Source organism: Ornithorhynchus anatinus, chromosome X1 (genome assembly GCF_004115215.2).
Source record: "Ornithorhynchus anatinus isolate Pmale09 chromosome X1, mOrnAna1.pri.v4, whole genome shotgun sequence".
NCBI lineage: Eukaryota > Metazoa > Chordata > Mammalia > Monotremata > Ornithorhynchidae > Ornithorhynchus > Ornithorhynchus anatinus.
The window spans coordinates 42,061,193-42,075,156 of record NC_041749.1 but is presented as its reverse complement, the minus strand read 5'-3'; the positions used below and the strand labels follow the sequence as shown (position 1 = coordinate 42,075,156).

The window sequence follows — 13,964 nt, the reverse complement described above, 5'->3', positions numbered from 1 at the left end:
CCTAGTACAGTGCCTGGCACTTAGTAAGTGCTTAACAAATACCATCTAAAAGAAAAACAAAAGAAAATGGGAATCCGTTTGGAGGAACTGATTAGATAGTGGTTGGTTTAGAGCTGCTCACACTCTCTTATCTCTGCCACTGATGTTCCTGCTGGGGCATAGTGTACAAGGGGTGAAGAACTGGACCGGAATGCAACATACTGCGAGATGCCCGCAAAGATTTTGATGTGCTGGTCCCATTTATGCCAAAAGTAACTACAGTATAGGGCCAATGCTGTGTTTCAGAGCCACAGCTTGATGGGCGGTTGCCATGGTAGCCACTCCAGTATTTGCCACCTAAATTAACCAGTTATGTTTAAGATTCCTACTAGGCCTATCCACTGCACATAATGCCTTCAAAATCGTCATCTGCTCTAAATGAAGCTTTTGAGCTGTTGTGTGCAAACAGCCAAACAACTGTGAGCTCAATGTGGGCAGTAATGTGTGTTTGCTGTTATATTGTACTCTCCCAAGCACTTAGTACAATGTTTTGCACACCATAAGTACTCAATAAATATGAAAGAATGAACTTAGAGCACTCATTTCATTGTGAACCTAATGGTTTTAAACATCTCTTTCCCCATCCCAAACAAATGGAGTTTTAAAGCACCTTGCCCTACCTTATCCTTCACCCCTGTATTATAGCTCCTCAGTGGCTGGGCCTGAGTAACCCTTCCCACCATTCCCCAAGTGGCCAGGGCTACTCGGATTTATGAGAGCACCCCACTACCTAATGTCATTATGTTATGCTACGACTGGTGTAATGAGGTGATGTCACTGCATGAGGTGGTTCCCTGGCAACAGTTGTAGCATCCAGGAAAGGAAAGGGAAAATGAGTGGGTAGGAGAGGGAAAGAAAGGAAAGGAAAGGAAAAGGAAAAGGAAAAGGAAAAGGAAAAGGAAAAGGATGGGGAGAAAAGGGGAATATAAATGGACCCCTAAATATCATTTGAGCCTTAGGTGGCCAACCCCAGTACTAGAACAGTAGTAGGGTTAAATAAATAAAACAGTGTGGTGGAAAACTCCCTTTATAAATAACTGAGTCAATGGGAAAAATGCACTAGGTCTAAGATTTTTCAATTTTTAATTTTTTTTTTAAAGGATGCATACTTGAAGTTCAGTACTTAAAAGATCTGTGGGAGAGACGACCTTAGGCAACAGCATAGTCTAGTGGAAAGAGCTTAGGGCTGGTAGTCGCGGACTTGGGTTCTAATTCCTGCTGTGCCACTGACCTGCTGTGTGACACTGGGCAAGTCATTTAACCTCTCTGAGTCAGTTTCCTTATCCTTAAAATGGGAATAATAATAATAGATGAACTTTAAAAAATAAAGAGTTCTCCTACAAACTCAAAACAATAATAATAGTTAAGCACTTACTACATGTCAAGCACTGCACTAAGCACTGAGGTAAATATAAGATCCCATATAAGATCCCATATGAGCCTCACAGTATTACGAGGAGGAAGAACAAGTACTGAATCCCCATTTTGTTGGTGAGGGAACTGAAGCATAGAGAAGTTAAGTGACTTGCCTAAAGTCACACAGCAGGTAAGTGGCAGAGCCGGCATTAGAACCCAGGTCCTCTGAATTCCATGCCCATGCTCTTTCCACTAGGCCACACTGCTTCCCTGATTTTCCTCCATCACTTCTTCCCCCTCTAGCCCTTAGTCAAGATTCCACTTGTCTTATAATTTGAGGTTTTTGGGCCCCAAATCAACTTGACTACTTCAGGAGCACCCCCTCTAGGATTTCCAGTCCTCAAAGACAAGGGGGCTCATTCTTCATTCCTCCTACTCCATTCTGATCCTCCTTGACCTCTCTGCTGCCTTTGACACTGTCGACCATCCCCTCCTCCTCCATACCTTATCTCACCTTGGCTTCACGGACTCTGTCCTCTCCTGGTTCTCCTCTTACCTCTCTGGCCGATCATTCTCGGTCTCCTACGCTGGAGCCTCCTCCCCCTCCCATCCTTTAACTGTTGGAGTTCCTCAAGGGTCAGTTCTTGGCCCTCTTCTGTTCTCCATTTACACTCACTCCCTCGGTGAACTCATCCGCTCTCACGGCTTTGACTACCATCTCTACGCAGATGACACGCAGATCTACATCTCCGCCCCTGTCCTCTCCCCCTCCCTTCAGGCTCGCATCTCCTCCTGCCTTCGGGACGTCTCCACCTGGATGTCGGCCCGCCACCTAAAACTCAACATGAGCAAGACTGAGCTCCTCATCTTCCCTCCCAAGCCCGGTCCGCTCCCAGACTTCTCCATCACCGTGGATGGCACGACCATCCTTCCCGTCCCGCAGGCCCGCGATCTCGGTGTCATCCTTGACTCGTCCCTCTCGTTCACCCCACACATCCTATCCGTTACCAAGACCTGCCGGTTTCACCTCTACAATATCGCCAAGATCCGCCCTTTCCTCTCCCCCCAAACGGCTACCTTACTATTACGGGCTCTCGTTATATCCCGGCTAGACTACTGTGTCAGCCTTCTCTCTGACCTCCCTTCCTCCTCTCTCGCCCCGCTCCGGTCTATTCTTCACTCCGCTGCCCGGCTCATCTTCCTGCAGAAACGATCTGGGCATGTCACTCCCCTTCTTAAACAACTCCAGTGGTTGCCTATCGACCTCCGCTCCAAACAAAAACTCCTCACTCTAGGCTTCAAGGCTCTCCATCACCTTGCCCCTTCCTACCTCTCCTCCCTTCTCTCTTTCTACCGCCCACCCCGCACGCTCCGCTCCTCTGCCGCCCACCTCCTCGCCGTCCCTCGGTCTCGCCTATCCCGCCGTCGACCCCTGGGTCGCGTCCTCCCGCGGTCCTGGAACGCCCTCCCTCCTCACCTCCGCCAAACTGATTCTCTTTCCCTCTTCAAAACCTTACTTAAAAATCACCTCCTCCAAGAGGCCTTCCCAGACTGAGCTCCTCTTCCCCCTCTACTCCCTCTGCCATCCCCCCTTTACCTCTCCGCAGCTAAAGCCTCATTTTCCCCTTTTCCCTCTGCTCCTCCACCTCTCCCTTCCCATCCCCACAGCACTGTACCCGTCCGCTCAACTGTATATATTTTCGTTACCCTATTTATTTTGTTAATGAATTGTACATCGCCTTGATTCTATTTAGTTGCCATTGTTTTTATGAGATGTTCTTCCCCTTGACGCTGTTTAGTGCCATTGTTCTTGTCTGCCCGTCTCCCCCGATTAGACTGTAAGCCCGTCAAACGGCAGGGACTGTCTCTATCTGTTACCGACTTGTTCATCCCAAGCGCTTAGTACAGTGCTCTGCACATAGTAAGCGCTCAATAAATACTATTGAATGAATGAATGAATAATTTAACCTCCCACTGAGCTGAGGTCGAATTTTGTTGGTCGCACCATTCCAAAGGGGACTGAACTAGTAGTTCTCCTGAGATTTAATAGCTTCGCTATACTTATTAGATCTTTTTGAATTCCTGCTGCCGAGTGTTTCCCCATACTGTCCATGGCTTCGTAACCCTGGCTTCTGTCTGCTCCACTTAAGCACTGCTTCCGAAGCTGCCTCTGACTCAAGACTGCCTAAAGCATTTACTGCAAAAAAGCTGCCCTACCCTCAGTACCTAAAACCTAGACCAGTCTGTTGCTGCCGCCTCCAACAAGCCCAAATTTATGTCTCTGGGGTATATTTGGTCTGCAGGCTGAATGGAAAGTGAAACATTTGCAAGTTATTAAAAACAGTCAAGCACCTCATTAATATGCCTGCTGACCCATCCACTTATTCAGGCAATTTGAGAAGTGTATGTCTCGGCGGCCTCCCCCATCCCATAATATCCCGGAACGTGAGAGTTATTTCTGCAAGGCAATGAAGGAGGGGAAGGTCTGTCTCAAAATGGGTGGAGGAGGAGCTGAGTAGAGGAGGAATATTCTCATAGCTCTTGCATAGGACTTTCCCTCTTGTGAAGAGGAATTTTTAAGGTAGTCCAGGAGTCGGGCTATATAGATATCAATTCTCTTTTGCATTGTGGCCATTATGAGTAGCACCTTGAATTATCTATACTACAGTTAGGCAACTCCATTTCCTATGCTTATGGGGAGATGGAGGAAGAGAAAATTCAAATGATACAATCACAGATAACCTTCAATTCTATCAGCCAACAATACCAAATGTTCCCACACCACCCAATCTTTTCTTATTAGGTAGCCCCAAATGGACTAATTTAAATCCTAACCACCACCCCCCCTCCTTGAGTGGAGATGCTATTAAGCTAGGCAATGCCCAAATACAAGGCAGCAATAAAGAGTCAATGAAATGGACAATACGTGGACCACAAACTGCGTAATCGGTTAAGCTCAAGAGCTCTCAGTGTACAAATTAAATACAAATTCAGCATTTTCCAGAGGCCTAGTGCAAGAAAAGTATTTTTAAAAATCACAGATTTGGGGAGTGGGGGGAAAATGTGGCCTAATGGAAAGTGCCTGGGCCTGGGAGTCAGGAATCCTGGGTTCTGCTCCCAGCTTTGTGACTTGCCTGCCCTGTGGCCTCAGACAAGCCACTTCTTTGTGTCCCAGTTTCCTCATAGATTGTGAGCCCCGCGAGGGATGGGGTCCGTGTCTGATTCCCACCTTTATAGTTTTTCCCAGTCCTTAGTACAATGCTCTGCACAAAGTAAGCACTTAATAAATACTGTTACTACCACTAAGCTCTAGATTGTAAGCCCCATAAGGCACAGGGATGGTGTCCAACCTGCTTACACTGCTCTGACCCAAAAGTTGGTACAGTGCTTGGCGCAAAACAAATAATTATTTTTTATTTTTTTAGGTTCCTACTATATGCCAGGCACTGACTATGCCAGGCTTGTATCTAATCAAGTTGGACACAGTCTGTGACCCACAAAGGGCTCACATTCTTAAGCTCCGTGAGGGAACTGAGGCACAGAGAAGTGAAGTGACTTGGCCAAGGTCACACAGCAGACAAGTGGCAGAGCAGGGATTACAACTCAGGTCCTCTGACTCCCAGGCCCATGCTCTTTCAACTAGGCCACGCTGCTTCCAATAAATACCAATACTATTAACAACTCCAAGAGATAACCGGGTAGACTCCCCTGCTTCCTGGACAATCAGCTGTTATTCTTTCTTTCAAGATTTCCAAGGATCGCTATGATTTCGCAACCTCTCTTGGAAATACAATCCAGTGTCATCACTCTGTTGGTCAAATGGTGTTTCCTTATGTCCAGCCCAAATCTCTATACCTTTAGTAAACTCAGTTCCTCTTGTTCAGCTCTCAGTAGATGTGAAGAACGGTTGGTCAGCACCCACTCTATTATGAAACCTAACCTATCCCATGCTTATAGAAAACCACATATTTTCACCAGTTCACAATCATCAAAAGCAGTATGAATAGGAAGTGGCAAATAAAAATAAAGATATCATCCTAAAACATTTCATTTCACAGGGCCTGCTGGAACACAAATATACAATTAATATTTTGGAGGCAGATATCTGTAGAACACAGAGCATTTTGTTGAAGCTAATTAAAGTGCGTGATAACAAAAGCCTCTCTGTAATTATTTGAGAACACCAGATTATCTTCCTCTCCTTTTGTAGTGTTTTGTATTAAAATGGTACCCTGGCAAAGTGGTTGGGTACTATGGTAATAGCTAAAATATAAAAGTAATAGTTATGCGTATGCCCCAAGAGAAAATTCCCTTCAGGGATAAAACTCCTTAGAAATTGGATCAGGAAGTAAAACCAAAACTAAACAGCCTTTTTATTACTATACTGATTTTATTAAAATTAAAATGGGAAAGATTAGAATTTGTCTCTTTCTGCAAGCATTTGTGAATTGTAAAAGACTAGCAAAATGTTCAAAAACCAGTCATTACTCTCATTTTAAGGCTAAGGACATAATATGCTCCCTCCTCACCTGAACTGGAGATGGCTTTCTAGCCTGGGGTGTGAGCACGTAATAGAGAGGAGGACATTATTTATATTGATGTCTGTCTCCCCCTCTAGACCGTAAGTTCGTTGTGGGCAGGGAATGTGTCTGTTATACTGTTATTCTGTACTCTCTCAAGCCCTTAGTACAGTGCTTTGCCCACAGTAAGTGCTCAATAAATATGATTGACTGACGGCCATCTCAACAGCAGCAGATCTGTCATTTTCAGATTACTGAATTTTTGCCGATTTTACAGACCCAAAATGGATAAAGGCTAATTATTTTCAACTATTTGTAAAATTCTAAAATCCGTGTGCTAAAATATTCAAGAATACTGATAAAATTCTGGAAAATGGCAGTCCGATTAACCTTCCTCAACACAGATACCTAGCCGGCTAACACTTTAGAGCAGAAAACGCCCCCTTCTGCTTTTGAATAATCCCATCAAAATTTGGAAACACAACTTTTAGGTGCAACACAAGGAGCAAGGATGAAACCAAGAGAGAATGCGGAACAGACCCACTCATCTGTCTCCTAGTGGGAGGCATGATCAAACTGGAGATTTTCATTCTGATTTCTTGTCACCAACAGAATCTTGCCCAGGAGTACAAACCTAAATCTCTGTTCACAAGGATCCCCCACTTAAACCTTCATGGCAGGTTCAGGACACCCACGTGCCCTCTACCCTACCCCCACCCCTATACCTATATTCACTGCTAGCCAAAGAAATGATCTATTCAATAAGAAGTGATGAAATTGCCCTTGTAAACTGTTTCAGCTCTCCTGAGGTCTCTAGCAAAATGCTATGAGGAGGAAAAAAGGAGATGGAAAAACTGAGTACAATGACAAACCCACATTTGGGAACTTCCATTATACTTCTATCATAACTCAGGGTTTATATGCAAAGGATTTACTCAGTACTTCAAAGTAACACACATATGCAAAATTCACATAAGATAGCTGTGAGGCCTATCTACACACCAGCTGGCATAGCTCTACCTTGGTTTTGGATGACATGTTTCATAGCCCTCAAAGTGGGTCAGTTCCCCATGGGACCCTTTAGAGATTGATTTATGCTGAGGATGTTCTGGGTGGAAGCAGATGGGTAATGGGGAAGAGGAAGCAAACTCAAAAAGCACCAGCAAACAATAAAATGAGTTACTCTTCAGCATTCACTCATTCACTCTATTTTGTGTTTATTGCCTTGGTGTCCTAAAAAATTCTTCCTAAGTCCCAACTAGGGAGGCCTGCTACTGAAAGTGGTCATGCTAACGTGCTTTTTCAAAACGGGTCATCGAAACATTGGTATTTCTGGGCATGGTGCTAACTGAAGCTGGTCGACCCCATATGGCAGGGGGAAAGGACTTCGCTTTGAGTCATTAAGCTGAAAGCTCTGTGCGGTGATTTCCCCTGCCTTCCTCCCCCCGCCAAATTTCACTGTGCCACTGCCTCTCTTAACCATAGATGTCTGGGAGTGGAAAAGCCCAAGGGCCAGTGTGGGGAACAAATGGCTCGGGGACTCTCAGAAAATCACTTATTTCTCCCCCTACCTAGCTCTCAGTGTGGCCTTGCTTAGTCCACGCCACTGAGAGCTCATTAGGAGAGTGGCACAGGGGATCCAAGTAAAGGAGCTGCTGCTCTGCAAATCCTCTCCCCTCCCCAGGCTTTTAGCAGGATTCTGTTGTACTGTACACTCCCAAGCGCTCAGTACAGTGCTCTGCACACGGAAAGGGCCCAATCAATACCACTGATGATGATACCCCAAAAGGATTTGGGGGCTGTTTCAGAGGAGCGTTTAATCTCCAGGGAAGATGATGGTTTCTTGCACCTCACCAAAATGTGTAAACATGCCAGCCATGTGGAAAGACCACAGACCTGGGAATCAGGTGACTTGGGCTCTAATCTAAACTCTGCCACTTGTCTGCTGTGAGAGCTTGGGCAAGCCTGTGTTCCTGTCCTTGAACCCAAAATGTCTCCTGAGATCCCCGGGGCAGTAAATGCAACCAGCCATTAGTGCTGGGACAACTTTCAGAAAGGAGAGGTCAAAAGGTGATGAAACTCAGTTTAAGTTTTGCGCCTTCACTATTTTTCAGTCCGAAGTGAACTATCACAAATAAATCAAGTGAGGAAAAAAATGTAAAGGTCACAACATCTTAAGATTCATCCAGGATGATTATTTTTTAAACGGTATTTGTTCAAGGTCTACTATGTGCCAGGCACTACTAAGAGCGGGGTAGATTCAAGACACTCGGGTTGCACTCAGCCCAAAGCCCACATGAGGGTCACAGTCTTAATCCCCATCTTTCTGATGAGATAAATGAGACACAGAGAAGTTAAGTGACTTGCCCAAAGTTACAGAGCAGACAAGTGGCAGAGCCAGAACTGGAACCCAAGTCTTCTGACTCCCAAGCCCATGCTCTTTCCACAAGCCCCACAAGCCCACGCTCATTCTCTGGACATATGCATAATTTATTTATAGTGATGTCTGTCTCCCACTCTAGACTGTAAACTCCTTGTGGGCAGGGAACATACCCTCCAACTCAGTTACATTGTACATTCCCAAGTGCCTAATACAGTGCTCTGCACACAGTGAGCAGCAGCGTGGCTTAGTGGAAAGAGCATGGGTTTAGGAGTCAGAGGTTGTGGGTTCTAATCCCGGCTCCACCACTAGTCAGCTGTGCGACCTTGGGCAAGTCACTTAACTTCTCGGCACCTGAGTTACCTCATCTATATAATGGGGATTAAGACTGTGAGCCCCACATGGTACAGCCTGTTTACCTTGTATCTACCCCAACAGTGCTTGGCACATAGTAGGCACTTAACAAATACCATCATTATTATTATTATTATTATTATTATGACTGACTCATTGACTGATTCTAGGACTGAGGGAGAATGTGGGCAAAGATAGTGGGATAGACAAGATCGAGGTACAGTGAGTAGGTTGGTGTTAGAGGAGTGGAGTGAGCAGGTTGGATTGTAGTTGGAAATCAGAGAGGTTAAGTGGGAGGGAGAGAGCTGAGTGCCTTAAAGTTGACGGTGAGGACTTTTATGCAGAGGTGGATGAGCAACCATCGGAGCTTTTTGGAGGAGAGGGGAGAAACAGACCCAACGATTTTTCAACAAAGCGAGTCAGGCAGCAGAATGAAGAGGTTGGGGGCAGACAGGATGCTGGGAGGTCAGTGACGAGACTGATGCATGCGATCGTCAAGGTGAGACACGATGACTGGGGTAGCACCTTGGATGGAGGCAAGAGCAGATTCTAGAGACGGTCTAACAGTATAACTGACAATTTCAGGACACATTATGTGTATGGGTTAAATCAGAGAGATCAACCAGTCAGTCAAAGGTATTTGCTGACCAGTTACTATGTCCACAGCACTACACTACGCGCTTGCAGATGAGTCAAGGATAATTCCAGGGCTACGGGTGGGTGAAGAAGATTTTTTATTAAACAGGTAGTAGCTTATTTTATACAAGCAGCCTAGGAAAATCAGCACTTTCATTTTATTTTTTTATGGTACTGAAACAAGCAGCCAGCTTGAATTCTAAGATGCTGTTGGACTTGAAATTTTTTTCCTCATCTGTATTATCTGTGTTACTTCACTTCAGACTGAAAAATAGTGAGTGTGCAAGGCTCGTACAGAGTTTCATCGCCTTTTGACCGATCCTTTCTGTACATTGTCCCAGCACTAATGGTTGGCTCAATTTACTGCCCTGGGGATCTCTGGAAGTTCTTTGGGCTCCAGGTTGCTTGGCAAAAGACAGTTTCAAACTCAGCTTTGTCACTTCCTTGCTCATGTCATGGCAAGTCAATTAACCTTTCTATTTCTCCGTTCCATTGTCTGAGAAAGGAGATAAGTGCTCCCTCACACACATCTTGTATAGCTTCATGTTATATTGCTGGTAAAGTGCCGTGATAGGGGCGTAAAACCTATTATCACTGTAATCCTACTGGATATTTCTTTATCAGACTTAAAAAGGGGATATTAATGTAAGATGAGGAATCATTTAAAGTAGTCTTCTGGATAATCACTGTAAATCCTAAATCCCTATACCATTTAGTCAGCCCCATTTTTCTCAGAATCACCCGGAACACTTGCCTTTGCCTTTTGAATTATTTTCCTCTCTAGACCGGCTCTTTCTAATCTTAAGAATGTCAAGTAAGATGTAGTTCTTCAAATTCATTCTTCCTACATGAATTAAACACTTTGAAAATACTTCCTTTGGGATCTAAAAATATGAAATTAGCCATACCATAAATTTTAAATTTTGCCAAGACCGAATGACATATCCCAGATTCATTTCAATTAGATTGCTCCTTTAAAGCATCCTGAATCAAATATGTTTTTGGACACCTCCACGTAGATGTGCATTTTTCATTTAGAGAAAGTTGATAATTTCTAACTCTTTGGAATCATAGTATATTTGGCTGGAGAACTAAAATTGTAAATAAGTGCTGTGGGGCTGAGGGTGGGGTGAATACCAAGCACTAAAGGAGTACATATCCAAGTGCAAGAGTGACAGAGAAGGGTAAGCTTGCTGTGGGCAGGGAATGTGCCTGCCAACTGTTATATTGTACTCTCCTACGTGCTTAGTACAGTGCTCTGCACACAATAAGCACTCAGTAAATATGATTGATTAATTAGGGGAAATGAGGGATGAGTTGGGGAAGACTGTATGCTCGTTATGGGCCGGGGACGAGTCCACTAATTCCATTTTCTTGTACTCTCCCAAGCACTTAAAACAATACTCTGCCCAGAGCAAGCGCTGAATAAATACCATTGACTGATTAAGGGAAATAAGGACTTAGTTGGGGAAGAGGGTACGCTTGTTATGGGTAGGGAGCATGTTAACTAATTCTGTCATACTGTACTCTCCCAAGTGCTTAAAACAGTGCTCTGCATAGTAGGAGCTCAATAAATACCATGGACTCATTGGAAGGCCTCTTGGAGAAGTGATTTTAAAAGGCTTTGAAAATGGGGAGAGCGATCGTCTATCATATTTGAAGGGGAAGGGATTTCCAGCCCAACGGTAGGATGTGGGAGAGGGGTCGGCAGTGAGATAACCAAGATCAAGGTACAGAAGGTAGGTTGGCATTAGAAGAGTAAAGTGAGAATGCTGGGGTTTAGTAGGAAGTCAGCAAGGAAAGATAGGAGGGGACAAAGAGATTGAATGCTTTAAAGCCAATGGTGAGTTTTTGATGGACAGATGGCTAGATCACCACTGAAGCGTCTTGAGGAGTGGGGAATGTTTCCGAATGTGGCTCAGTGGAAAGAGCCTGGGCTTCGAATTCCGACTCTGCCACTTGTCAGCTGTGTGACTGTGGGCAAGTCACTTAACTTCTCTGGGCCTCAGTTACCTCATATGTAAAATGGGGATTAAGACTGTGAGCCTCACGTGGGACAACCTGATTACCCTGTATCTACCCCAGTGCTTAGAACAGTGCTCTGCACATAGTAAGCGCTTAACAAATACCAACATCATTATTATTATTCTGTAGAAAAACGATCATGGCAGCACAGTGAATAATAATAATAATAATAATGGTATTTGTTAAGTGCTTTCTATGTACCAGGCACTTTATTAAGCGCTGGGATGGACACGCGCAAGTACGGACTGGAGTGGGGAGAGACAGGAGGCATCACCAAGGAGGCTGACGCAGTAATCCAGGCAGGGTACGATAAGTGCTTGGATTAACATGGTAGCAGTTTAGATAGAGAGGAGAGGGCTTATTTTAGCAATGTCATGAAGGTTGAACCGAAAGTACTGAGAGGAGAGGGCTGATTTTAGCAATGTTGTGAAGGTTGAACTGAAAGTATTTAGAGATAGATTGAAGATGTGGCCTGAATGAGAGATGAGTCAAGGGTACCACCCAAAGCTACGGGGCTTGAGAAAGGAGGCGGCCAGTGGCACTGTCTACAGTGATGGGAAAGTCAGGGGGAGTGGGAAAGGGGAGGGTTTGTGCGGGAAGATGACGGGATCTGTTTTGGGCAAGTTAAGGTTGAGGGGTCAGAGAGGCAACCAAATAGAGATGTCCTTAAGACACAAGGAATACAAGACTGCAGAGAAGGAGAAAGATAGGGGCTAGAGATGAAGATTTGGGAATTATTAGCATAGAGAGAGTAGTTGAACTCAAGAGTTCACCAATGGAGTGGGTAGAGATGGAGAATAAAAGGGGACCCAAAATCAAGCCTTGAAGAACTCTCACAGTTAAGGAACTTCCATTTCATAACTGACAATCTACCACTCTCACCTTCAAAATCCTCCTAAAAAAGAAAATAATATCACATGACTTCCAAGAGATCTTCACACTTAAACCCCTTATTTCCTCTATTCATCTGCCCTGCTGCATCAACTATGAATTTGGCTGTGTACTCCTTAAGCACTTTGATAGTCACCTCAGCCTTACAATATTTATGTAAATATTCTTATACTTTACCATTTCCCCCATCCCTAATCTATTTTACCAGTCTGCCCCCATGAAATATAAGCTCCTCTTGGGCAGGGATCGCCTCTACCAACTCTGTTGTACTATAACTCTCCCAACGCTTAGTACAGTGTTCTGAAGATATTAAGCACTCAATGAATAATATTGATAGATTTACAGTGTGCCTTGGAGAAAGTTGGGACAGCTGAGTTTTTGAAACATACTTTCTAACAGAATGTTGGATGGGCACATTTTCTTCCTAAGCATAAGCTTTTATGCTTTTAACAGGGATTTAGTGAAAATTAATTTGAGAAAAAATAAGACTTGGGAAGAAGTCTCAATATCTTCTCTTTCTGGTTTAGTCCCTTACATAACAATGATAATAATAATAATAATAATAATAATAATAGTATTTGTTAAGTGCTTACTATATGTCCGGCACCATACTAAACACTGGGGTGGATACAAGCGTATCGGGTTGGACACAGTCCCTATCCCACGTGGGGCTCACAATCTCAATCCCCATTTTATAGATGAGGTAAAGGCCCAGAGAAGTGAAGTGACTTGCCCAAGGTCACACAAAAGACAAGTGGCATAGACAGGATTAGAACCGATGACCTTCTGATTCCCAGGCCCATGCTTTATCCACTACTTCATGGAGACACTGGCCCAGCTTTTGATTTGGCATAATGGAGCAGACAACAGCAAAGTAGTTGTAAGGTTACATACTGAAGATATGTCAGGACAGAATAAGTGCACCCTGAATATCAGGATGCTGATGGAAACAATGGGAGAGACAAAATTCTAGAACTATTTAATTTAAAGAAAGTTCTTACCACAATAATTTCCGATGGTTCTAATACAAGACATTTGCATCCTCTTTTTCCTCCAGACTGCTTTCCAAAACTGTAAAAAAAAAAAAAAGATTCTCTTACTTGGGTGTGACAATTCAAAGAGGGGAGGGGGGCTTGGAAGGAGCGAGGCCCCTCTGGACTAATTAATTTTATGCTCTACTCTGCAATGATGGGCAGTCTGCCATCCAGATTAAGACAAAGGAAATCTTGAGAACATGTTATGACACCATTGGAAAGAATAAATGCTGACAACTACAACTTTATGCAAAAGAAGCAGTGTGGCATAATGGATGGAACACGGGCTGGAAAGTCAGAAGGACCTGGGTTCTGAATCTGGCTCCGCCACTGCTGTGTGTCTTTGGGCAAATTGTTTAACTTCTCTGTGCCTGTTTCCTCATCCGGAAAACGGAGATTTTATACTGTGAGCCCCATGCGGGACATGGACTCTGTCCAACCTCATTATCTTGTATCTACCCTGGTGCTTAATACAGGGCCTGGCACAAAATAAGTGCTTAACATATATCATAAGAAAAGGAACACAGAGAAATCCCCTCAAAAATAAGTGATATGAAAAACACCTAAATTTTAAATTTCCTTTATCTGGTAATTTACCAAGAATTAAGACAGAGGTGAAAAAGCACAAGAAAAGTCATAAGGTGAGTCACAGGATTTCACAACAGCTCCGCTGAGAAGTTTGCTCAACAGGTTGAAGCTTTCTGATTCAGTACACTTCTCTTTGAACTC

The 13,964-nt window shown here is 44.0% G+C and overlaps 1 protein-coding gene across 13 annotated transcripts in view; it reads right to left on the bottom strand.

The window, feature by feature from the left end:
* RAPGEF6 (Rap guanine nucleotide exchange factor 6) overlaps positions 1–13,964 on the bottom strand; it is a 287,050-nt gene that overhangs the window by 176,776 nt on the left and 96,310 nt on the right. For all 13 annotated transcript variants that reach the window (XM_029050266.2, XM_029050275.2, XM_029050270.2 and 10 more), the window contains one exon: positions 13,203–13,272. In XM_029050266.2, the coding sequence (XP_028906099.1) occupies positions 13,203–13,272 (70 nt within the window). The remainder of the gene's footprint in view (positions 1–13,202; positions 13,273–13,964) is intronic.